Here is a 26,518-nt window from a genome sequence, read left to right on the forward strand (position 1 = left end):
TTGCTTCCTTAAGTAAGTAAGTAGATTACTAAAACATGACCTCCCTTTAGCAAATCCATGCTGTCCATCAAAGATAATACCATTGTTGTCAACCCATGGGAGTGTTGGATTCTAATTATGTAGAAAATAGAATAAATGTTGTTTGATTCAGAATCCAACATGACTTTCCGTCACAAGAACTATATGTGTAAATATTATTTGATGTAAATAACATAAATTATAATTGATATTATATAACTACCTTAATTATGTCAAATATTTAATTGCTTAATCAAAGAAATGTGTTAATGGTAAATAGATTCTGTATTAATTATTGTTAAGCTATTTTATTTATTGTTATGTCAATATTATAGAAACTTATATTTGCAATATTAACTACGCATTTATTGAAAAGCAAATATTCTAATTATTCATATTTGTGTATAAAGCTTAACGTTATGTAATCACTCATGTAGTAGTAGAGCGTTGTATTACATTAGCGAAATGTTTGCGTTTAGTTTGTTGTCATGGAGACGCATGAGTAAACAACACGGGTCGAAGAGAACGTGGCATTCGAACGGGGGGGGAAAAAGAAGTGAAAGTATATAGAAAAGAGAGAATTGAGATTTTATTAGTAAGAGAGAGAGAGGAGAGAGTTTTGCGGAACCAGTAGGAAGGTAGCATACAAGCAAAGAAGTGGAAGTAAATTATAAATTCTTTAGGGCAGAAATTCATGAGAATAGTGTTCGGAAGTGAACCAAACGTAGTGAATCATAAAGTTTAATATTATAAGTGAAATCAGCTGTTGTTGTGAGGAAGAGTTGATGCCGTAATCAGATAACAAAGAACTGGACATTCAATGGGAAATTCTGATTAATTCCAGTTAATCTAAGATTACGACTTAATTATATGTTGCCCTGGGAAAAAGGCTATATTGATTAGTTGGAGAAAAATAAACAAGAAAGGATATCAGTGCCTTATAGCTGTTGTTTAGAATAGTGAAGTGCGATAACAGTAGTACAGTTTAAACGGTGGAGAATTTTTATTGTGTGTGTTCCGCTAACGTAAATAAGTTAATTCATAAGTGTACTCACAGTGAGTTGATGTATTGAAGATTGTAACTGGTAAGATTAGTCATAGTTGTTTGTTTGTGCTAACATTAACTGTAATATAACTTCGAAGCTCAAAGTCCGGAATAAGTTTGCTTGGAACATTGTCTACCTAGATGAGTGCCTGCTGTGAATATAAACATTGAGCTGACAGATTTGTAGAGACTGAATAAATGTGAAGTTTGTTATATTAACTTGAGTTAAGAAGACATGTGTTTTTGAAGTTGTGAATTGTATTTGAAAGTTTAGTACATCGAATTGGCATGAGAGACTTGGCGAGTTGTGTTAAGTAGATTGTGTTGTTTCAATTTAAAGTTGAATTCATGTATTTGTAATATATCATATATTAAATGTTTTATTTTGTTAATCTAAATATTGTGTTTGCCTGAATTTCTTCTTACTGCACCGTTCACAAAAATTCGGATCTAGCGGGAATCCCAGAAGGAAAGAAAATAAATACCATCGGCCTGAATGAGTGAAAAGACTGCTAACTAATTTTGAATTAATCTTACTAATTCATATAGACTTATCTAAGGATAGAGTGGCGCAGTATAATAGAAATTTCTCTACCCTTAGATCAGTGATTAATTTGCAATTAGTTTTCCTTTATTTTATGAAAGTGACTTTTAGCAAGATGGCGGATTTAGAATATAACATGAAAATAGAACGTCGCGACAAATGGCGCAGTCGACAGGATGTGATTTAATTGATAAAAAGTAATTTAGCAGCTGTAGATTAACAGATTTAATTTAACTTGGTAATAATAATTGTGAAATTGCTCCCTGAAAATTTAAAAGGTAAATTGAATAGATCACAATGAACTGGTTGTAATCAGAAATCAGGCAAAGATAAAGTTTTTTTTTGAAATTAAAGGATTATATTATTTGAATTGATGCTCCAATTATCACAATGGCTGTTACTTCCAATTCAGAGATGGAAAACAGTGAATTTTTTAGAAGTATGAATCCCCAACAAGTAATTCCCCAATTTTCAGGAGAAGACTCTGATGATGTATTATCTTTTTTTACTTATGTTGAGAAACTCAGAGAAACAGCAGGTTGGACAGACTTTCAATTGTTGGTGCTACTTAGAAACAAACTAACTGGTAAAGTTAAGACATATTTTTTTTCATCTCCTATACTTAAGGAAACATTTGAATACAAGAAGTTTAAGGAAGTCTTGCTATCTCAATTTTGTAAACGGAGGAGTGTTGGACCAAATTTGTGGAAGCTACAGAGGATTATACAAAAGGACAAAGAATGTGTTGGTGACTTCTACAATCGATTACTAACTCTCTCTGAAAGTTTAAATGTATCCAATGAAGACAAACCTCATTTGGATTGGGCAGTTTATCAACAATTTAGACAAGGTGTCAGACAAGAACTGAGGGAGACAGCCTATAAGAAGAAGATAACCTCACTAGAGGAATGTCTTATAGCTGTCAAGGAAAAGGAACAAATGATTGGAGACCTTTGCCTTTCATCTAATATTGGCCTTGTAAACATAGTAGAAACAACTGATTGTTCCATAGGAGTAAATAAATCCTCAAAAGAGAACAGAAAGAAAGAAGATGAAAGGAAAATCATTAGAGAGAATCCTATTGATCAAAACTGTATGTCCGACACGAAAGAACAAACCAACAAGAAATTATTCAAGGAAGTAAAAGACATTGTTCACCAGGAAGTAGAAAAATTACAACAGCCAATGAAGAATAAATTAGATGAAGTAATGAAAAAATTGACAGAAATGACTGTAGGATTTCAAGAAAATTTCAATCCCACAGCAGAACATATTAGTAAAGTTGTCAAACTGGAGGTTGAGAAGCAAAATAAACCAATATTGGCTAAATTGGATAGAGTAGTGGAAGCCCTGGAGAATGTTCGACAGCAAATTCCCATTGATCCTCAAGCTCAGACAAGGAGAAAATTTCTCAGAGATGATGGAGATCCTCCCAAATGTTTTAATTGCAACAAGATTGGTCACATCGCTAGGAATTGCTACTTTAATAAAAGAAACTACTCTAACAGCAGAAGAAACTCTAATTTTGGACATATTTCTAACAGAACATATAATAAAGCTCAAAATTTCCCTAGATCAAGAGAGTTAATGATGAAGGTTACAGGATGTGTCAAAGGTCATAATTGTAACATTCTATTTGACACAGGTTGTAATGCCTCAATCATCAGTAAGCATTATTTCCTGAAGTTAAAAGATAGATTATGGAAGGATGTCACCAATTTATGGAGACCTGTAAGAATTTCCACTCTTTCTAATTCGAGATCTACAGCATATGAAAAAGTTCGTGCACAAATTTACATACCTGGCATCAACCTCTATGTATATCAAGATTTACTGATAGTCCCTTTCTTTCCTAGCTTAAATGCTCACATAATATTAGGAACAAATTTTATGGAGAAGCATCACTTCTCTTGTGACTTTTCCAGAGGTCAAATATCCATAATGAATAGAAGAATATGTGTTAAAAGAAACAATAACTCTGAATGCACAGGAACAAGGCGACTAACAAGAAGATTTTGTGTACCTAAACAAGAAGAACAACTTAATAAAATGCAATCATCTGTAGATAAGCAAATTGTGAAAAATACTGTTTTAAGCTCTACTATACTTGATCAGCCTGTTATTCAACTTGACACTGACTTGACATCAAAACTTCAAATATCTGATTCTGAGCAAGAAACGTGTACTAAGAATCAATTACCAGCTAAGATTAATTTTACTGAAGTATCAGTTTTGCATATCAGAACTAAAAATATGAGAAGAGGAAACAATTACAAAGATTTAAATAATTGCAGAAGGAAAACCAGAAGAATGGATTACCAAAGTAGAAGATATACTACAGTCAAATGTAATGACAGTAAGAATCTAAGTAAAGACCGAGAAGTTGTAGATGATAGTACATGCGTTGTACAAAACACAGGACGGAGTTTCATCCAAACAAGGTATAACCTAAGACCCCCCCCCCGCCAAAAAAAAAAAAAAAAGGAGAGTAGTAGAAATCTGATTCCACCACCTAGGTTTAGAGTGAAAAATTTTTCCTTAAAGAAAAATTTTTCAGAGGAAGAGTAAGCCTTTGTTGGATTCTAATTATGTAGAAAATAGAATAAATGTTGTTTGATTCAGAATCCAACATGACTTTCCGTCACAAGAACTATATGTGTAAATATTATTTGATGTAAATAACATAAATTATAATTGATATTATATAACTACCTTAATTATGTCAAATATTTAATTGCTTAATCAAAGAAATGTGTTAATGGTAAATAGATTCTGTATTAATTATTGTTAAGCTATTTTATTTATTGTTATGTCAATATTATAGAAACTTATATTTGCAATATTAACTACGCATTTATTGAAAAGCAAATATTCTAATTATTCATATTTGTGTATAAAGCTTAACGTTATGTAATCACTCATGTAGTAGTAGAGCGTTGTATTACATTAGCGAAATGTTTGCGTTTAGTTTGTTGTCATGGAGACGCATGAGTAAACAACACGGGTCGAAGAGAACGTGGCATTCGAACGGGGGGGAAAAAGAAGTGAAAGTATATAGAAAAGAGAGAATTGAGATTTTATTAGTAAGAGAGAGAGGAGAGAGTTTTGCGGAACCAGTAGGAAGGTAGCATACAAGCAAAGAAGTGGAAGTAAATTATAAATTCTTTAGGGCAGAAATTCATGAGAATAGTGTTCGGAAGTGAACCAAACGTAGTGAATCATAAAGTTTAATATTATAAGTGAAATCAGCTGTTGTTGTGAGGAAGAGTTGATGCCGTAATCAGATAACAAAGAACTGGACATTCAATGGGAAATTCTGATTAATTCCAGTTAATCTAAGATTACGACTTAATTATATGTTGCCCTGGGAAAAAGGCTATATTGATTAGTTGGAGAAAAATAAACAAGAAAGGATATCAGTGCCTTATAGCTGTTGTTTAGAATAGTGAAGTGCGATAACAGTAGTACAGTTTAAACGGTGGAGAATTTTTATTGTGTGTGTTCCGCTAACGTAAATAAGTTAATTCATAAGTGTACTCACAGTGAGTTGATGTATTGAAGATTGTAACTGGTAAGATTAGTCATAGTTGTTTGTTTGTGCTAACATTAACTGTAATATAACTTCGAAGCTCAAAGTCCGGAATAAGTTTGCTTGGAACATTGTCTACCTAGATGAGTGCCTGCTGTGAATATAAACATTGAGCTGACAGATTTGTAGAGACTGAATAAATGTGAAGTTTGTTATATTAACTTGAGTTAAGAAGACATGTGTTTTTGAAGTTGTGAATTGTATATGAAAGTTTAGTACATCGAATTGGCATGAGAGACTTGGCGAGTTGTGTTAAGTAGATTGTGTTGTTTCAATTTAAAGTTGAATTCATGTATTTGTAATATATCATATATTAAATGTTTTATTTTGTTAATCTAAATATTGTGTTTGCCTGAATTTCTTCTTACTGCACCGTTCACAAAAATTCGGATCTAGCGGGAATCCCAGAAGGAAAGAAAATAAATACCATCGGCCTGAATGAGTGAAAAGACTGCTAACTAATTTTGAATTAATCTTACTAATTCATATAGACTTATCTAAGGATAGAGTGGCGCAGTATAATAGAAATTTCTCTACCCTTAGATCAGTGATTAATTTGCAATTAGTTTTCCTTTATTTTATGAAAGTGACTTTTAGCAAGATGGCGGATTTAGAATATAACATGAAAATAGAACGTCACGACAGGAGGAAGGAATTGGATTTTATGCAGTTATTAAGGGACAACTATCTGCGACAGCATGTAATGGTCAATTACTAGGTCAGAGAGTGCTTGACCTAGTAATTGCATCTGAGGATTTGACTGTAACGAATATGACCACATTGCCACCAATTGGTGAGAGTGATCATAGGGTCTTGACATGGGAGGTGGCTGAAGGGGTGGAATTTACAATTAAGACAGGGTACATGTGGAATTATCGGGCTGGTAAGTATGACGAGCTTAGGAGTTTGATTGGTTCAGTGCCATGGCATGTAAAACTGCAAGGGCTGTATGTTGATAGTGCATGGGAGGCAGTTAAGAAGTGTTTGCAGGAGGCAATGGCTGACTGTATAACTAGAGTCTGAATAATAAATCAAGTAGGGATGAAATGGATGAATAACACCATTAAGCTTGAACTGGAAAAAAAGAAAACAACTGTGGAGGGAATTTAAGGAGAAAGGTGACCTGCAGGCACATGAACGGTATAAAGCCCAGGCCAGAAGGGTAACAAGTGTGGTAAGAAAAGCAAAAGCGGATTATGAAAGAACATTAGCCATGCAGGCTAAAGAGAATTTCAAACAGTTTTTTCGATATATTGCAAGTAAAAGAAAAAATGTATACGGCAGATTGATTTTAAAGAATGCTGCCAATGGTAAGGAGGTATCCGAATCAGTTGATATAGTAGAATTACTGAGTGAGGACTTTGCAAGAGCATATCATCCAGGTGGTGACATTGCAAAAATGGAAGAACCAATAGCTTATACGGGAATTGCGGTGAATGAAGTGGAGGTGAATAGTCTGTTACAAAACCTCAATGTCAATTCATCTGCGGGATTGGATGGTATACCAGCTCGTGTCGTACGAGAAGCGGCTAAAGAATTGTCAGTGCCTTTGACCATTTTGTTTAATTTGAGTCTCCAGTCTGGGTTAGTCCCAAGGGGGTGGAAAGAGGGAAAATAGTTCCACTGCATAAAGGAGGTTCCAAGACTGCTGTTGAAAATTACCGGCCGATCAGCATATCAGCAATTGTTGTCAAGGTCTTGGAGAAAATAGTCAAGAGGAAAATACAAGATTGGATAGATGAATATGGGATACTGTATGGGGGACAGCATGGTTTTGTGAAGGGTAGATCTTGCTCACATTCTATAATACAGTGATGGCTGAACTGGATAAGGGTAACGGGTTTACAGTGATTCTAATGGACCTTGCTAAAGCCTTTGATAGGATACCACATGGAATTCTAATCAGTAAACTGCAGCATATGAGAATGGATATAGGGTTGGTTAGATAGGTAGGAGGGTGGTTAATGGAGAGATATCAGAGAGTGGTTTATTCAGTTGTAGAGTCCAAAAGACGGACTGTGACTAGTGGTGTGCCACAGGGTTCTGTTCTTGGACCACTACTGTTTAATTTGTTCATTAACGATATAGGAAAGGATCTGAGAGGAACTGTGCATCTGTTTACGGATGATGCAAAGTTGGGTAGAGCAATAGTGAATGCTCAGGATGTCAAAATTTTGCAGGATGATTTGGATAGTTTGGAGGACTAGGCTAAGGAGAATGGATGTCAATTTAATGTGGAAAAATGTAAGAATTTGCATTTTGGGGTGAAAAGACTAGCAGCAGTATATCACATTGGTGGAACTGTACTCCAGGATATTGACGAGGCCAGGGATTTGGGAGTGTTGGTGGATAGGGAGTTGAAGTTTAGGGCACACATCGCAAAAGTGGCAAAATCAGCTCAAGAGAAAATTTTTGATCTTTTCTTTTATTATTAATGTTCTTCATTAGGATATATCCAATTATAATTTTTTAACAATGTCAGTCTCATATGGAGGTGGTCAGTTTTTCCTACTGGAAACTTTGTGTTTTTTGTCCTGCGAAACAGGCAAACTGGCCAGAAGAACACATGCAACTTACAGCCGTAATAGACAATGCAAATGGAATTAACTGACCCATCATAGCAGCATAGAGCTTCTCAGAAGCCAAGACGAGCCACTTGGCCATGACGAGCCACTGAGCTGAACACAAAAGGAAAGATGGGATGGGAAAATAATCCCAAGCTTTTGCCATGGATGAGTGATGGAGTGAACTGATATAAAAGATAATTACAAACTCATGTGAGTTGGCTTCCTGTAAACATCCAGTGATTATGCTGCTGCTACTGCTTTACAGATTAAAACATCTAGAAAAGGGAGTTTGTTGTCTGTCTCTCTTTCAACAGAAAATTTATTTTTGGATGAAAACTATTTAGAAAAATTCTTTAGATCATCTAGGCTGTGTTTCAAAATAATGAATATATTCATCAATGTAATGCCAACATGTGGATGGTTTCAAATTAGCTTGCGATAAAGCTGTCTCTTCAAACATTTTCACATATGTTTATGACTAGTGGTGATAACAGCAAATCCATTTCCTGATCATATGTTGGACATCGACCTTGTCTTTCCATATGACAAATGAGGACAGAAGGTAATACTTAAAGCGATGATGGGGAAATAGCTCTTCTAAGTAAGAAATGTCCTCCTCAGCTATACGTTTGTATACAGTGATATCACATCCAAGTTAGCTATTATGTCAGAATAGTTTATCTGAATATGAGATATTTTTCAACTAAATATGAGGCATTTTTGATAAAAGAATCAAAATGTTCAATGTAGTGTTTTAAAAGATTAATTAAATATTTCAAAAGGAGATAAATAGGAGAGCTCATCTCATTCTCTTACTTTTAGATTATATGGTTCATCAAAAATTCATAAAGGCTGGCACATCCCTTCATTCCATAAGGGATGGAATGAGCTCATTTCATCCACTATCAGGTAAAGAGGTGCACCAGCTTTATGAATTTTTAGTAAACCCCATAATCTAAATGTAAATAGGTGGTGAACTCTCTTATTACCTCCTTTTCAAATATTGACTAAACATTTAGAAAATTGCACTGAATATTCACTCTTTTATCAAGAGTGAATATACTTAGAAAATCTATTTCCACCACCTACTACAAAACTCTGTAACCATTGCCTTCTGTTTCTTTTTTTTTTTTTCAAATGGAAAGACAAGATCTATGTCCGACAATATGGTTTTGACCAGTTTCGATCTTTATTGAGGTGGTCTCATCAGTGGGAGCCAGACCCAGAGGTGATACCAAGGTTGAAGTAATGCAGAAGTTATTTATAAATATGAGTAGCCAAAAGGTGTCACACCTTATTATTAATAATATAATAAGGTGTGACACCTTTTGGCTACTTGTATTTGGAAATATAACTTCTGCATTACTTCAACTTGGTATACCTCTAGGTTTGATGAAGTCTCATCAGTCTCCCGCTGATGAGACTTCAACGAAGGCTGAAACCGGTCTGGGTAGTGACCCCTTTCCATAGTGCATAGCATTATACATACCCGTAAGGATATGTGCTTTACATTATGGGATACTAAGGCAAATGATGTGAAGTCATTAGTTTCTACATACGAGTTGCCTAGTCCTGAAAATTCTTCAGGCACAAACCTTGTTTGCTTACACTTGGATAAAGGATTTTAAACATAGAATATAATTTATTGGTATCTTTAATTTATTGCAATGTTAATTTATACATTCAGATTTTCAAGAGTCCAACGCCAGGGATAACTTTCTTTAGAGAATGAAGAAGAATATTTATAAATCATAGATGTCTGGAAATAATATTATTATACTTAGATTTTTTTCCCTTTAATCTCTAATCTACCTGAAATCAGCTCATAGATGACAAAAATGCTGCTTATGCTATCTGCTGTTCATTTACCATCTCATTTATGGAGTATACAAGTAAATATTATCATAGCAGTTTATCAATAATTCATATAGTATGTAGTCAAAATAGGCTAGTTAAAAAAGCACAGAACTCACCAACAAATATTATTAAGTTTATTGCAGCAATAATCTATTAGATCATTCAGCATGTCTTCAGCAGATTCAATCATTTCTTGATGATATAAGACAGCTTCCAGCAATGTCATCAATGTTGCCTCATGATATAACTTTTCAGCACAACATAAAATTAATCAACGGGAAACATTTAACATGAGAAAAGTAAATGAAAAAAAAAAAATTACAAAATTTCTTTCATTAAACATAATGAAGCAACAAAAAGCATGATTAATAATAAGGCATTTTTTCCCCTTCTGATGTATTGAACTGTGGTATGTCTGTAAAAAGAACAAGTAAAGTTAGGTACAGTTTATGAAACTTTAATCCATTTTTGGATTGAAATTTCATAGGCTCTAATTTTGATTTCAGATATATACCATGCGTGTGTGTGTGTTGAAATCAACCATTTTTTCCCTGCAAATATTAGGATTTATATGAACATGAGGTGATTCAACAAATTTTTGTAAACATTTCAAATACTAAATTCCAATAAATTCTGTATGGTCAGAACCCAGGTATAACTTATGTGCATGTATACTTGTATGTATGGATGGATGGACGGACAAAACAAATCTAATGGGTGCTTATGTCCTTTTTTTTTCTTTTTAATGCAAAATGCTTCTACTTCTTGCTTTAAACTTCAGCTTGTTTCTTTTTAATACTTCAATGCAGACAGCCTGGTCGCCATTTTCTTGGTCTCCCAATTGATCTTTTTTGTATTTGGTTTCCATTGTTTTGCTACTTTAATTATTCTTTTTGTATCCATTCTGTTATCATGTTTATTCCATTTATTCTTCAAAATGGAATAAATTCTTTTTTATCCATTCATTTATGAGTTGTACTTGACATTTTTCATGAATATTTTCATTTTTTGTTCTCTCAAATTTTGTTTTATTAATTATTTTTCTGAGCATTTTCATTTCCCATGTAGTATTATTTGTTATATTTCTGATGTTTCTCTTCTTGTTTCATATGCATAAATTAATAGCAGTGGGCCTGCTGATTTATAGATTTTGATTTTTGTTTATTTAGTTAGATACTTATTTTTCCCATGTAGTTGAATTTAAAGATTCTGATATTTTTTAGCCTTCAGGTACTGCTCTTTAACTTCATTCTGTATTATAATTTCACTGTTTGACTTAGTTATTCTTAAGTATTAAGCAAGGTGAAATGATGAATGAGATGATTGTGATGGTGGGCATGAACAAATTGAGGTGGTGTGAATTGGGTGGGAAGAGAACTGAGGTTCATGCTTGAGGTTGTATGGAAGAAGACAGAGTGAGGGAAGATGGAATGAGTGTTGCCCAGGTATGATAATGTAGAGCTACAGAGAAGAGCATCATTAATGAATAGTATAATAGCCAGGATGCATTGAAAGAGAGGCTTGGATTATGTGGATGCTTGGAGGTCATTTGAGGATAGAAAGCAAGTGTAATGAAAGACAGTTGGCATTTGAATGAGGAAGGACATAGGTATATCTGGAGAGAACGTTGTTCTCTAAACAAGTCAGTGTGTCAATGCAGGGAAACTAGAATTATCAGTGTGGATGGTAGTAGAGGTGGCCTCTTGTGGGAATAGTCATTTAGGAGAAGGGGGGGGGGGAATATATCATGTAATGCTGAATCTAGTGGAGTCTGGAGGAGATGATGATACGGTATAGAAACAGTGGCAATGCCTTAATTTGTTACTAATGCCAGGAATATCCAGAATAAAGAAGATGAACTTTGACACTGATAGCATCAGACTGTTCAAAGATTATTGGGATCCCTGAGACATAGTTCATGGAAGATGATATACTGACGAATAGAAGTAATAAGGTATAGCATTTTTCAACAGGATAGGAAGGACAAACGTGATAGTGGAGTACTGCTAATGATAAGTGATGAGTTATGTGCTCTCAGAGTGCAGGATTTGGAGGGCAATGGCACTAATGATTTTGAAAGCATACAGTGTGAGGTGGGCAGGAGAGGATATTTAGTGGAGTGTTGCTATAAGTCAGGGAGCATAAACAGTGAAGAGCAGGAGATGTTTAGGCAGTTGAACTTGGTGAGTGCAAAAAGAATGATTGTTATGGGAGATTTTAACTACAACAGTATAAACTGGGAAGAGGAAACTGCATGTAGTAGTAGTAAGGGAATGGAATTTCTGGAATTCTTGAGGGACAAATGTCTTAGGCAACATGTAGTAGAAGGAATAGGGGGGGTTCAAGAGTTTTAGATTTGGTCATATCATTAGAAGATCTGATTATAACTGAGATGGTATCTCTGCCCCCAGTTAGAGAGAGCAATCATGTGGTTTTGATTTGGAAGATGAATAAACATGCAGGAGTATCAAAGAGAAAGGAATATATGTGAAATTATAAGGTAGGTGATTATAATAGGCTTAGATATCAGCTTGGCAGTTCCATGGATGGAGGAATTGGAAGGACGAGAGAGAGAGATCATCAGTTTAGGAACTTGTGAAGGGATATTTATTAACAGCAAAAGAAGAGAACACAAGAACACAATTACAGTGGATGACAAACAATATCAAACAGGAACTGCAGGTAAAAAAGAGGTTATGGAAGAGATATAAGGAGAGGGATGGAGAGCAGTTGCATGAAGAATATAAGACTCAGGCCAGGAGGGGTATAAGGATATTGTAGATGACAAGCACTTGTAAATTAGCATGAATAGTACAGGTCAAGTAATTATTATGGAGGATTTCAACTATGAGGACATAGATTGGGAGGAGGAATGGTCACATACAGGGAAGGAAATGGAATTTATGCTGCTACTGAGAGATAATAAACTTGAGGAAACATGTAATGGAGAGGACACAAGGGTTTGAGAATGCAGGATCTGATCACTGCATCAGAGAATTTAACACTAACCATTCTAGCTATGCTTCTTCCTTCAAGAAAGTGATCATGTACTCTTGACTTGGAGACTGCCAGAAATGCAGAATTTTCTATTAAGAAGGGATATATGTGGAATTACAAAGCAGGTGATTATGATAAGCTGAGGAGACAGCTTTCAGCAGAATAAAATTGGAGGGAAGAGAGATGTTGGTGCTTGAGAGATGGTCAAGGGGTGTTTGAAGAAATCAATATCTGAATGTATACTCAGAGTCAGAAGGATAAATCAGGTAGAAGTTAGATGGATGAATAGCTTCATAGCTAGAGTCGTGCACAAAGAAAAGGTTATGGAGGGATTATAAAGAAAACCTGATCACCACGAGAAGGTGACCAGTATGGTAAGGTCAAAGCTAATTATGAGAGAAAGCTAACTGATGAGGCCAAAAGAAATGCTAAATAATTCGTTTGTTTAAGTTAAGGGATATAATAATTCTTTTGCTATGTGGCAAGTAAAAGGAGGAATGACTACAGAAGGATGACTTTAAAAAGTGATAATGGTAGGGAGGTAACAGAACCAAACCAAATAGTTGAATTACTAAGTGAACATTTTGCAGGTGTATACCATTTAGGTGGTGATGTTGCAATGCCAGATGTGACATTGAAAATCTAATGCTGACAACCTCTATTTGGCCTGAACCCAGGTTGTTCTTCTCCCAGTTTCTCTCTCTTTCTCTCTCTCACTCACAATTTTTCTCAGCCTCTTTTCAAGGATGTTTGCATAAATCTCTGTTGGCAACTCGTAGCAAAGGTGGACCAAGCTCTCATCAGTCCTTGTCTCAGTATCTCCCACCATGCAAGAAGCACCACCTTGCCTCAATCCTGAAGATATTTTCAGGCGCAAACTTTGTTTGCTCACACTTGGATAAAGGATTAAACTAAATTTATTATAGTCTAACCAAGTGCAAAATAAATTTCCAACATCTTTCTCTAAATCCAGAGTAATTTAATAATAAGGTGGTGCACCGGTTGGCAACTCGTATAGGTAAATATGACCTCTCCATTGCTTCTGCTTTACTGTTACCACTTCTGGGTCTGCCTCCCACTGACGAGACCTCAATAAAGGTCGAAACCAGTCTGGGTAGTGGCCCTTCCCTTAATGCATAGCATTATACATGTCCACAAGGAGATGTGCTTTGCATGGTGGGAGATACTGAGACAAGGACTGATGAGAGCTTGGTCCACCTTTGCTATGAGTTGCCAACAGAGGCACCACCATGCCTCAGTCCTGAAGATATTTTCAGGCACAAACTTTGTTTGCTCACACTTGCATAAAGGATTAAACTAAATTTATTATAGTCTAACCAAGTACAAAATAAACTTCCACCATTATGTGTACTTGTGGTTTAAGCCAAGAGAGAGAGAAAGAGAGAGAGAGTACAATTTGGTCATCTAAGTCCCAAATTGCAGGCCCATTCTCATTCATTCAGTACCCAGTGGATACCTACTAGAAGGGCACAGCACATGAAGGTGAGGACTGGATATTAGGGTCAGAAGTCCTGGTTGACTCTCTGCATTCATTAGGGCAATGTGTAAGTCTCCTCTCAGCTATTTGGCCTCGACCCTAGAGCGACCAATCACAAGTACAGAATATCACAAAATTCTCTAGTGTGTAATTATGTTTTATTGTAGTATGTAATTGCATTCTGGTACAATAGTATGAAACACCATACTAATGTTCCAGAATGTAATTCTCAAATGGTTGTAGACTGGACAAAAATAAGCTAGACAATGGACATATGGAAACCTGCAATGATATCATGATACAAGAAATAATATGTAACAACACATGCAGTCAGCATGCACGAAACCACAGTTATCTTAAAAAATTAAGAAATGTAACATACATTCATACAATATCACTACTAACTGAACAAAATGAATTATATTTTCTGTAGCTTTGTAGTGACAACCACTTTTATATAAGTATTTAAAAGGAATTGAAATGTAACATTTAACAGTAGTTACATGTTACATTTAGAATAGTAATACATGTACTTACAATTCACAGCCTCAGTTGCTGCTGCTGCAGAATTGGGCAAAACTTGTTCCTCAAAATTGTCATAGTTAGGGAACCGCTAACGGTATCAAAGTAGCAACCATGTAGGATATTTGGCACCATCTATAAATGCAATCTACCAGAAAAGAAGATGGCACCTTAAACTTAGTTATAGGCAAACTGATATAAAATGAAGGATATTTTTCCATTCATGAAATGATGAGTGAAAAGAGTAAGCAGTATGCAAGAAAGCCAACGAAATATATGAAATGTCACAACAATGAGTATACAAGACACCTCCTATTTTAAAAGTGGTCACATTTTCATCCATGATAATTCAAACACAGGCCAATATGCTGGCCATGACAAACCAATGAGACTATTAATTACAATACACAATTTTTATTATTATTATTATTCAGGCCTCCATGGAGTCAGAAGACTCATCGTGGGAGGTCCTTCCTAAGAAACACAAAGTCTATCAAGACTCATCGAGGGGAGGTCCCCACCCCTAAGAAACACAAAGTCTATCAAGACTCATCGAGGGGAGGTCCCCACCCCTAAGAAACACAAAGTCTATCATACCACTCCTTGAACTCATTGACCGTTCTCGCTCTCACCACTCCATCAGGCAATGCATTCCATGGTTCAACCATCCTCCATGCAGAAACCACTCCTCACCCTCTTGCTCACAGTTTCCTTTCGTAACTTTAACTTCCAGGGATGGCCCCTTGTCATCACCCGCTGTTCAACCAAGTGAAAGAACTCCCCAGTGTCAACACTGTAACCACCTTTCAACAGTTTAAAAGTCTCAATCATATCACCTCCCCTTCTTCTATCCACCAAACTCTGCAGTCCACATTCCCTCAGCCGATCCTCATAACTATCATTGTACAGTCCTGAAACCATCTTTGTACCCTTTCCACAGTTAATTTATCTCCTTCAAATCCTGGGGACCAAATCTGAGAACAATAGTCAAAGTGTGGTCTGATCAGGATCTTATACAATGGAATGATAACTGTTTTATCTCTGCAGGTCAGCATTCTTCTCATTATTGCAGCAATCATCTGTATTACCTTCACCACCTTTGCAATATGTCCCCTAAATTTCAGGTTTCTATCAATCATCAACTCCAGATCTCTTGTCTCCCCCTACTTCCTCCAGTATAACTCCTCCCATAGAGTATGCAGTGTCCCATCAATGTTTCCCAAATCTCAACACCTTACATTTTGCTGCATTAAACCAACAGCCCCAATTCGTTTGCCCATCTATCTAGCTTATTGACATCCTCTTGCAGGGCTGCCGCATCTGCACTATTACTAATAATCCTTCCCAGCTTCGCATCATCTGCAAACAACTGAATATCCCCTTGCAACCCACTGACAATGTCATTGATATAAAGGTTATGCACTGATGTTTTATGATCAGATATTTTATGAGCTTAAAATATTGGCGCACAATGTAAAATGTTTAAAAGCATGAAGCACTGCATTCATTACATGAATTTTGAGCTACAATTTATTAGTCCATGCAATGTTTGAAAATACTAATTTTTCATATCTTAAAAGTTCATAAGAGGTTTGCCCATATATTAACTTCTATGTAGTAACTTTCTATATTTTAGAAAGTTACTACATAGAAGTCACTACAAATATGAATGCTTGTACAAAGTTTTTTTTACTGAGTTATAAAGTAAATTTTCACTTGCCAAGAAATCATATTCTTCTTTAAACCTTTACCCATGCGATTCTTATTTAATCCTTTACCCAAGCGTACACAAACAAAATGTGTGCATGATGTATCTTCACAACTAGGCTACTTGTATACAGAAGCTGTTGACTTCATATCAATTGCCTTAGTATCCATGGTGTAAAGCATACATCCTTAAAGACATGTATAATGCTTTGCATTAAGGCAGTGGTTTGCAACCCTATGACTGCAGGTGCATTTGCACCCATGGAGCTATCTGCATGCACCTGCTGTCAATTATTAAATAAGGAAAAAATAAAATTAAAACTGAAAAATATAAGTCTTCTCCTAGTAATAATATTTATTGAAATCGTAAAAAATGTTAACATTTATGTTATATTACGAACATTTTATAATTCCTCTGTCTTTGAGTTCGAGTGTTACCAGCACCAATTTTGTGCATATGTTTTATGTATTTAGTCTACTGGCAACTGTGCGCTTCAGAGATGTGTCACCACTTCACTGGTGTTGTTGGCACGCTTTGACCATACTTTGTTTTCTCGTGTTTAAAAATTTTGCACCAAAATGAGTAATCCAAATAAAAAACAATGATTAGGAAGAAGACTATTGTTTTATCCAAAGTAAAGATAAATGTTTTTGCTTATTGTGCAATGGTTTAATTTAGTTGTATAATAAATGTAAATATAATAAATTAATTTGTTAATTGTTATCATTTGATATGATAAGCAAGTATAAATTTTCATAGAAAAATATATTGGTGCCTGCTACTCTCTTCCCAATCTTGAATATGCCCACAGCCACAACCAGATTGATGCCTGCCACTCTCTTCCAAACTTGAATGTGCCCGTGAGCACGACAAGGTTGAGAACCCCTGCATTAAGGCAACTGATGTGAATCAACAGTCTCTATACACAAGTAGTCATGATAATTTATAGATCTTTGTTTGCTTATACTTAATTCAGATTCAGGTATTAATTCAGAGCATAATGGTTTTACAGAAAATAAAAAAGATGAGATAGATGCAATGAGTGAGATCGCGTTGTTGAGTGGTAGCTAGAGCATATGAACAAAAGTCGACTGAGTGTAAAAGCCAATAATAAAAAGTATGATAGGAAAAATAAGCGTATGAGTGTGAACGTAAACAAAATGAAGAAGAGAGTGCTGTATGGAGACTCGTTAGTACAAGGTGTGTTAGTAGAGGATTTGACAAAATCGTACCAACCTGGTGCGACCATAAAGGATGTAACTGCGTCTATTAGAGAGCAAAAGGAAAGGGTGAAAGAATTGATTGTTGTGGCAGGTACGGATGATTTGAAAGGAGATAAAATGGAAATGATAGAAGACCTGAATGAATTGTTTGAGGTAGCAAAAGAAAAGAGAGAGAGAGAGTTAGGATGATTAGTCTTTTGTCGCGGTATGACAGTGAAGTGTTTAAAAGGAGGGCTATAATTGCAAATGACTTTATGTGTGGAATTTGTGGATGTGTGGATTGAGTTCAATGGGCAAAAGGATCTATATAAGATGGATGGTTTGCATTTGAATGGATTCGGTGTAAGGAGACTTGAAAAAGTGTTGTTGAATGAAGTGGATGTGCAGAATTAGGGAAACTAGATTTATTAAGGGGTGGGGGAAGTAGATATGCAGACCTTAGGGAGGCAGTTGAGTGTATGAATGAGTATAATATCCCCGAGCGAATAAGGACAAAAAATGAGAATGGGATAGTTATTATAAGGCATCAAGGTAGGGATGGTGCTAATGCGGGTCTTAAATTCATGTAGACTAATGCTAGGAGTATTAGGAACAAGAAGAAAGAGTTTTTTGGCCATGGTTGGCACTTCCAGACCACAGGTTATTGGCATTAGAGAATCAAATCCTACTGTAGATGATATAGCTAGTGGGATTGAATGTGATGGGTATAGTGTGTTCAGGAATGACAGGGAGAATAAAATGATGGGGGGGGGGAGTATTGTTGATGATAGCTGATGAGCTGCAGCCAAGGAGAATAAAAGTTGAATTGCAGGATAGAGAAAAGAGCACATTTGAGGCCATTTGGTGTGAGATTGTGGCTAGCAGAACAAAATATACAATTGGGTGCTGCTATAGACCAGGTGATGGAAAAGATGGTGGAGACAGTATGCACAAGCAAATAGAAGAAATGAGTGAAAGGAGGGTAATTATTATGGGAGATTTCAACTATAGTCGCGTTGATCGGAGTGAGGAGAGGACACACGGGAGGAAGGAAGGAAGGAATTGGATTTTATGCAGTTATTAAGGGATAACTATCTGCGACAGCATGTAATGGGAAATACTAGGGGTCAGAGAGTGCTTGACCTAGTAATTACATCTGAGGATTTGGCTGTAACAAATATGACCACATTGCCACCAATTGGTGAGAGTGATCATAGGGTCTTGCCTTGGGAGGTGGCTAAAGTTGTGGAATTTACAATTAAGACAGGGTACATGTGGAATTATCGGGCTGGAAAGTATGACAAGCTTAGGAGTTTGATTAGTTCAGTGCCATGGCATATACAACTGCAAGGACTAGAAGTTGATAGTGCATGGGAGGCAGTTAAGAAGTGTTTGCATGAAGAAATGGCTGACTGTATACCTAGAGTCCGAATAATAAATCAAGTAGGGGTTAAAAGGATGAATAACACCATTAAGCTTGAGCTTCAAAAAAAGAAACAACTATTGAGGGAATTTAAGGAGAAAGGTGACAGGCAGGCACATGAACGGTATAAAGCACAGGCGAGAAGGGTAATGAGTGTGGTAAGAAAAGCAAAAAAGGATTACGAAAGAACATTGGCTATGCAGGCTAAAGAGAATCCTAAACAGTTTATTCGATATGTTGCAAGTAAAAGGAAAAATGTATATGGCAGAATGATTTTAAAGAATGCCGATGGCAGGGAGGTAATTGAATCAATTGATATAGTTGAGTTATGAGTGAGCACTTTGCAAGAATATATCATCCAGGTGGTAACATCGCAGAAATGAATGAACCAGTAGATTATACGGGAATTGTGGTGAATGAAGTGGAGGTGAGTAGTCTATTGCATAACCTCAATGTCGATACATCTGTGGGATTGGATGGTATACCAGCTTGTGTCGTATGAGAAGCAGCTAAAGAATTGTCAGTACCCTTGACCATTTTAATTAATTTGAGTCTCGGGTCTGGGTTAGTCCCGAGGGGGTGGAAAGAGAGGAAAATAGTTCCACTGCATAAAGGTGGTTCCAAGACTGCTGTTGTAAATTACTTGACAATGATTCCTGATTAGCATATCAGAAATCGTTGTGAAGGTCTTAGAGAAATTAGTCAAGAAAAGAATACAGGATTGGATAGATGAAAATGGGATATTGTATGGGGGACAACATGGTTTTGTGAAGGGCAGATAATGCCTCAGTAACTCGCTCACATTCTATAACATAGTGACGGCTGAACTGGATAAGGGTAATGGGTTTCCAGCATTCTACAGGACCTTGCCAAGGCCTTTGACAGGGTACCACATGGAACCCTAATCAGTAAACTGGAGCAGATGGGGATGGATATAGGGTTGGTGAGATGGATAGGAGAGTGGTTGATGGAGAGATACCAGAGAGTGGTTTATTCAGGAGTTGAGTCCAAAAGACGGCTTGTGACTAGTAATGTGCCACAGGGCTCTGTTCTTGGACCACTACTTTTTAATTTGTTCATCAATGATATAGGAAAGGATCTGTGAGGAAGTGTTCACTTGTTTGCTGATGATGCAAAGTTGGGTAGAGCAATTGTGAGTGCACAGGATGTCAAAATTTTACAGGATGATTTGGATAGTTTGGAGGACTGGGCTAGGAAAAATGGATGTCAATTTAATGCGGCAAAGTGTAAGGTTATGCATTTTGGGGTGAAAAGAATAGCAGCAGTATATCACATTGGTGGAACCATACTCCAGGAGATTGATGAGGCCAGGGATTTGGGAGTGTTAGTGGATAGAGAATTGAAGTTTAGGGGGCACATTGCAAAAGTGGCTAAATCAGCTCATCAAATCACTTGGCCTCTGAAAAATACTTTAACATGCAGAGACAAACAAGTTATTGTTCCTCTGTATCGAGCCTTGATAAGACCCCATCTGGACTACTGTGCCAGTTAGGGCGCCAGCGTTTCTTTGTGATGGGGAGGAAGTGGAAAGGATCCAGAGACGAGTGACCAAGATGATGGCAGGTCTGAGGAATGAACCTTATGAGAATAGGTTGAAGATTTGTGGGTTGCAAAAATTGGTCGATAGGTGGAAAAGGGGTGATATGATTGAGACATTCAAATTACTGAAGGGTTTCTATAAGATTAATCCAGAAGATATTTTTGAAAATAGGACTGGTGGTGGGATGACTAGGGGCTATGCATGGAAGCTGAGCAAGAATGTGGTTAACAAGTGTGTTAGAGCTAGAATTTTTACTTGGAGGGTAGTGAATGAGTGGAATAAGCTGCCAGAGTCTGTTGTGGGTGCTACGACCATGAATGAGTTCAAAGCAAGGTATGATAGATACTGTGTGAATGTCGAATAGTTGTTCTTGACATGATTTTAGGGCCTTCCTCGATGAGTCTGTCGACTCCTTGGAGTTTCCCGGAATAATAATAATAATAATAATACTTGGACAAAGGATTAACAAGAATATAATTTCTTGGCAAGTATAATATGAATATGAATGCTTATTAATGGAAACATTGGATTAGGATGGTGATATCCTTTATACCCAATTTGAAAATATGGGACATTAATATGGGACTCTCACTTAACAACTTATAATAAGTTGCTAAGTGTTCTTATTTATTTATTTATTTTGTTATTTTTTTATGAATGTATATGTATTTATATAAAGCAGCATTCTGTAAGTCATTGTTTCATACAAACTCTAAAAGTGCATTTTGCTGCAAGCAACACGAAGCAACTGAACCTTTCAATTGTAAATGCACACTTGTATCTATTCAGCTTGCTTATATGTAACAAATAGCTAGTGTTCTAGTCAAGAGCAAAATCAAAAAATCAATTTCACTGTAAATTATTTTTTTGTTCATTTTACCTACTTAAAAAAATTAAATAGATATTTTAATAGGTAACTTTAAAAGTTGCTATTGCTCCAACTTACTACTATATAAAGGGGGACAGTTGTTGGAGGTTTAAAGTTCATTTTTACTAGTTCAGGGAAGACCTTTTGTTTCCAGATATTTAGAGCAATAAGTTCTTGAATGAGAACAGGTATCTGAAAATAAAACTCAGTGAAAATATTTGCAGCAAGGTACACTATCCATTAAATAAATCCACTTAAAAATTAACAAATACAAAGTATACCTCATATTATGCATACACAGGGCTCCTACAATTGCTTAATCTGTTATTGTTACATCCCTCTTAATTGTATATCATATTTTTTAACAAATTGAATTTAAATTATCAGATGATCTGAGTAGATTTTATATTTTTCATTTCTGCATTTACTGAATCTATTTATAATCATGTTTCATTATAAAAAGCAACAGAAAAGGTAATTTTTAGTTTCTGAAAAATACTGTAAAAAGTAATTTTCTGTAGAGTTATTTTATTATTTAAATATTTTAAAATCTCTTTCATTACAAATATCAAATATACACATAAATTTAGAATGTAAATTTAGAATACAGTGACTTTAATAAAATTTGGTTTAAGACTTAGTAATACATGGAATGTAGATTTCTTCAAGCAATTGTCAAAAGTTTGGTGAAGTCAAGAGATTGAAGTAGTAGACACACGGAGGAAATATGGAGTGAAAATGTGAATGGAGTAGTGGAAGACAGGATTGAGAGAGAGAGAGAGTGTAAAAGTAAGGGAGATAGAGTGTTTACATGAAGTCGTTCACAGAATAAAGCAAAAGCTAGAACACCTCCTTGAAAAAGTCTGGTGAGTAGTACAACTGAGAACAGAAAAAAGTAGAGTTGTGAAAAAAGAGAAAGGAATGCTCAACTAAGCAGGAAAGAAAAAGTAAGGAGAGTTCTGTAAGATAATTCCATAATTCCATGATAAGAGGTGTGCTTGATGAGAGAGAGTAATGAAATTGTGCTTCCCAGGTGCAAAGATTAACAATGTTAGTGAGCCTATTAGAATGCAGAAAGGCAAAGTGAAAGAATTGATTTTTTAGAGGAATGAATGATTTGAAAGTTGACAAGTATGGTATGAGAGAGAAGATGAAAGATTTATTGAAATTCATAGCAAAAGAGAAGAGTGAAAAAGTTCAGATAGCAAGTCAATTCCCACAGTATGATAGAGCTGAACTGAGAAGGAGGGTTATGCTTACAAATGAGTCATCTATGTTGGTTATTATTATTATTACATAACACCTCCAGGGAGTCCAAAGACTCATCGAGGGAGGCACCTACTCTACAACACTCTGTCTCCACCAACCACAACTACCTTCATCATCTACACCACTACCATCTACTGTCGACCATCACTACTAGTATTTTCAGAGACAATCACAAACATCCATGCCCATGGCAGGACTCGAACCCACAGCCTTTTGGCTGGAGAGCGGATACGCTAACTACTCGGCCATCCAGGCTGGCTTATTCAAGAGGAATGATGTGGAGTTTGTGGATGTGTGGAGTGTGACAGATGAAAGGATTTATACAAGGTGGATGGTTTGCAATTTAATGGATTTGGTGTTTGGAGTATGGAAAAATGTTATTGAATGAATTGAAGACCCGTGATGAGTCTCTGACTCCATGGAGGTCGGATGTTAACGAAGTGAGATTGGAAGTGAAAAATCAGGGAGACTAGAACTATTAGGGATAAAGCTGTTAATTTAGTCTACAGTTACCAATGATGTAAGTAAGTGTGAATATGTACAAAATATACTTAAGTTAGTACCACTGATAAACAGCCAAAATGGGATAGTTACTATAAATCATAAGGATAGCTGTGGGACTTGAGGCTGTTGTACTTTATGTACACTAATACCAAGAACATTTGAACAAGGAAGAGTTTTGGGCATTGGTTAATTTCTCTTGGCCAAAAGTTATTGGCATTAGTGAGAGACATGACTGACAGAGGATAAGTAGTTAGTCAGATAGAATCTGAAGGGTATAGTATTTTCAGGAAGGATAGAGAGAGAGAAAAGAATGGGAGAGAGTTTATTGTTGATGATAGCGATGAATTTCAACCAAAGAGAGTGGAGAATAGCTGAACTTCTGCAGATGGTGCACACCAGATGGCCTAGAAAAGTACATTTTAGGCCATCTGGTGTGTGATGATAGACACTAACAGGATGAAACACACATTAGATTGCTGTTAATAACCAAAGAATGAGAAGGATGATGCAGACAGTATGCATTGCAATAAACTCAATGAATAGAGCACGTAATTATTTTTGGGAACTTCAAGTATAGGAATAGAATAATAAATTTAGTTTAATCCTTTATCCAAGTGTGAGCAAACAAAGTTTGCACCTGAAAGTATCTTCAGGACTGGGGTAAGGTGGTACAACACCATGGCACTCCTTGCAAAGGTGGAGCAAGCTACCAACACTCCTATCTCAGTATCTCCTATAATGCAAAACACATCTCCTTGCAGATATGTCTAATGTTATGCATTAAGGGAAGGGCCACAACCCAGACTAGTTTCGACCTTTATTGAGGTCTCTTCAGTGGGAGCCAGGCCCGATTGGAGATACCAGGCAGAAGCATTAGCAGGTCATCTCTACCTATAGGAGTTGCCAAATGGTGTGCCACGTGGCACACCATTTGGCCACTTTTTTTTAATAAAATACTCTGGATTTAGAGAAAGATGTTGAAAGTTTATTTTTCACTTGGTTAGAGTATAATAAATTTAGTTTAATCCTTTATCCAAGTGTGAGCAAACAAATAGGTAGAGATGACCAGCTAATGCTTCTGCCTAGTATCTCCAATCGGGCCTGGCTCCCACTGAAGAGACCTCAATAAAGGTCGAAACTAGTCTGGGTTGTGGCCCTTCCCAAAAGGAGATGCGTTTTGCATTATGGGACATACTGAGATAGGAGTGTTGGTAGCTTGCTCCACCTTTGCAAGGAGTGCCCTGGTGTTGTACCACCTTACCCCAGTCCTGAAGATACTTTCAGGTGCAAACTTTGTTTGCTCACACTTGGATAAAGGATTAAACTCAATTTATTATACTCTAACCAAGTGAAAAATAAACTTTCAACATCTTTCTCTAAATCCAGAGTAATTTATTAAAAAAGAGTGGCACACCATTTGACAACTCCTGTAGGTAGAGACGACCTGCTAATGCTTCTACCTGGTATCTCCAGTCGGGCCTGGCTCCCACTGAAGAGACCTCAATAAAGGTCGAAACTAGTCTGGGTTGTGGCCCTTCCCTTAATGCATAACATTAGACATATCTGCAAGGAGATGTGTTTTGCATTATAGGGGATACTGAGATGGGAGTGTTGGTAGCTTGTTCCACCTTTGCAAGGAGTGCCCTGGTGTTGTACCACCTTACCCCAGTACTGAAGATACTTTCAGGTGCAAACTTTGTTTGCTCACACTTGGATAAAGGATTAAATTAAATTTATTATACTCTAACCAAGTGAAAAATAAACTTTCAACATCTTTCTCTAAATCCAGAGTAATTTATTAAAAAAAAAGGGTGGCACACCATTTGGCAACTCCTATTGGTAGAGATGACCTGCTAATGCGTCTGCCTGGTGTCTCCAATCGGGCCTGGCTCCCACCGAAGAGACCTCAATAAAGGTCGAAACTAGTCTGGGTTGTGGCCCTTCCCTTAATGTATAACATTAGACATATCTGCAAGGAGATGTGTTTTGCATTATAGGAGATACTGAGATAGGAGTGTTGGTAGCTTGCTCCACCTTTGCAAGGAGTGACCTGGTGTTGTACCACCTTACCCAAGTCCTGAAGATACTTTCAGGTGCAAACTTTGTTTGCTCACACTGGATAAAGGATTAAACTAAATTTATTATACTCTAACCAAGTGAAAAATAAACTTTCAACATCTTTCTCTAAATCCAGAGTAATTTATTAAAAAAAAAGGGTGGCACACCATTTGGCAACTCCTATTGGTAGAGATGACCTGCTAATGCTTCTGCCTGGTGTCTCCAATTGGGCCTGGCTCCCACTGAAGAGACCTCAATAAAGGTCGAAACTAGTCTGGGTTGTGGCCCTTCCCTTAATGCATAACATTAGACATATCTGCAAGGAGATGTGTTTTGCATACTGATACTGAGATAGGAGTGTTGGTAGCTTGCTCCACCTTTGCAAGGAGTGCCCTGGTGTTGTACCACCTTACCCAAGTCCTGAAGATACTTTCAGGTGCAAACTTTGTTTGCTCACACTTGGATAAAGGATTAAACTAAATTTATTATACTCTAACCAAGTGAAAAATAAACTTTCAATATAGGAATAGAGTGGAAAGAGGAAAGGACACCAGGATGGAAATGGAATTTATGCAGTTACTAAGGAGTAAATACCTGAGCCAGCAGGTGATGGAAGATACTAGGGGTTTGAGAGTGCTAGATCTAGTAACTGCATCAGAGGATATGTCTGTAACCAAGATGACCACATTGCTGCCAACTGGTAAGAGTGATCGTGTTGTCTTGACTTGGGAAATGGCAAAATGTATGGAAATTTTTAGTTGAGAGGGCAGGGGGGGAGGATATATTTCAAACTGCAGGGATACAATGACAAATTTAGGATAATGTGCTTGGAGCAATGTGATGGCATGAGAAACCAAGGGTTGGATGTTTATACTGCAAGGAAGGTAGTAAAAAGGAAGGAGTTAAATGGATGAATAGCATCATTAAGCTGGAGATACAAAAAAATAAAAATTTTTGTAGAAGGAAAATTCAAAGAGAAAAATGAGCAGCACAAAGCAGGTTATAAGAGTGAGCCATGTAGGCAAAAGGTAATTATTATTATCAACAGATCTCCATGGAGTCTAGAGACTCATTGTGGGAGGTCCCACTCTCATATGCACAGCTCATTGTATCTCAACTTAATTGCATTCACTGTCCTTGCACTCACCATACTCTCAGTCAATGCAATCCAATTACCCAGCACTCTCCATGAAAAAATCTACTCCTCACCCCCTTGCTCACACCCACCTTATATAGCTTCCATTCCAGGGATGGCCTCTCATCCCCCCCCCCGTCTCCAGATATTCTA

General features: G+C 36.5%; 1 protein-coding gene across 1 annotated transcript in view; it reads right to left on the minus strand.

The window, feature by feature from the left end:
• The window catches only part of LOC150100726 (zinc finger MYND domain-containing protein 10-like), a 91,392-nt gene that overhangs the window by 44,049 nt on the left and 20,825 nt on the right, over positions 1-26,518 (minus strand). Inside the window, exons 3-4 of the mRNA XM_090401871.1 lie at positions 21,478-21,591; positions 9,737-9,867 (exon numbers count right to left, since the gene is read on the minus strand). Coding sequence (XP_090257997.1) covers positions 9,737-9,867; positions 21,478-21,591 — 245 coding nt within the window. The remainder of the gene's footprint in view (positions 1-9,736; positions 9,868-21,477; positions 21,592-26,518) is intronic.

The sequence above is a fragment of the Typopeltis vanoorti genome, chromosome 12 (genome assembly GCF_054136105.1).
Source record: "Typopeltis vanoorti isolate ZY-2024b chromosome 12, IOZ_Tvanoo_1.0, whole genome shotgun sequence".
NCBI classification, from domain to species: domain Eukaryota; kingdom Metazoa; phylum Arthropoda; class Arachnida; order Uropygi; family Thelyphonidae; genus Typopeltis; species Typopeltis vanoorti.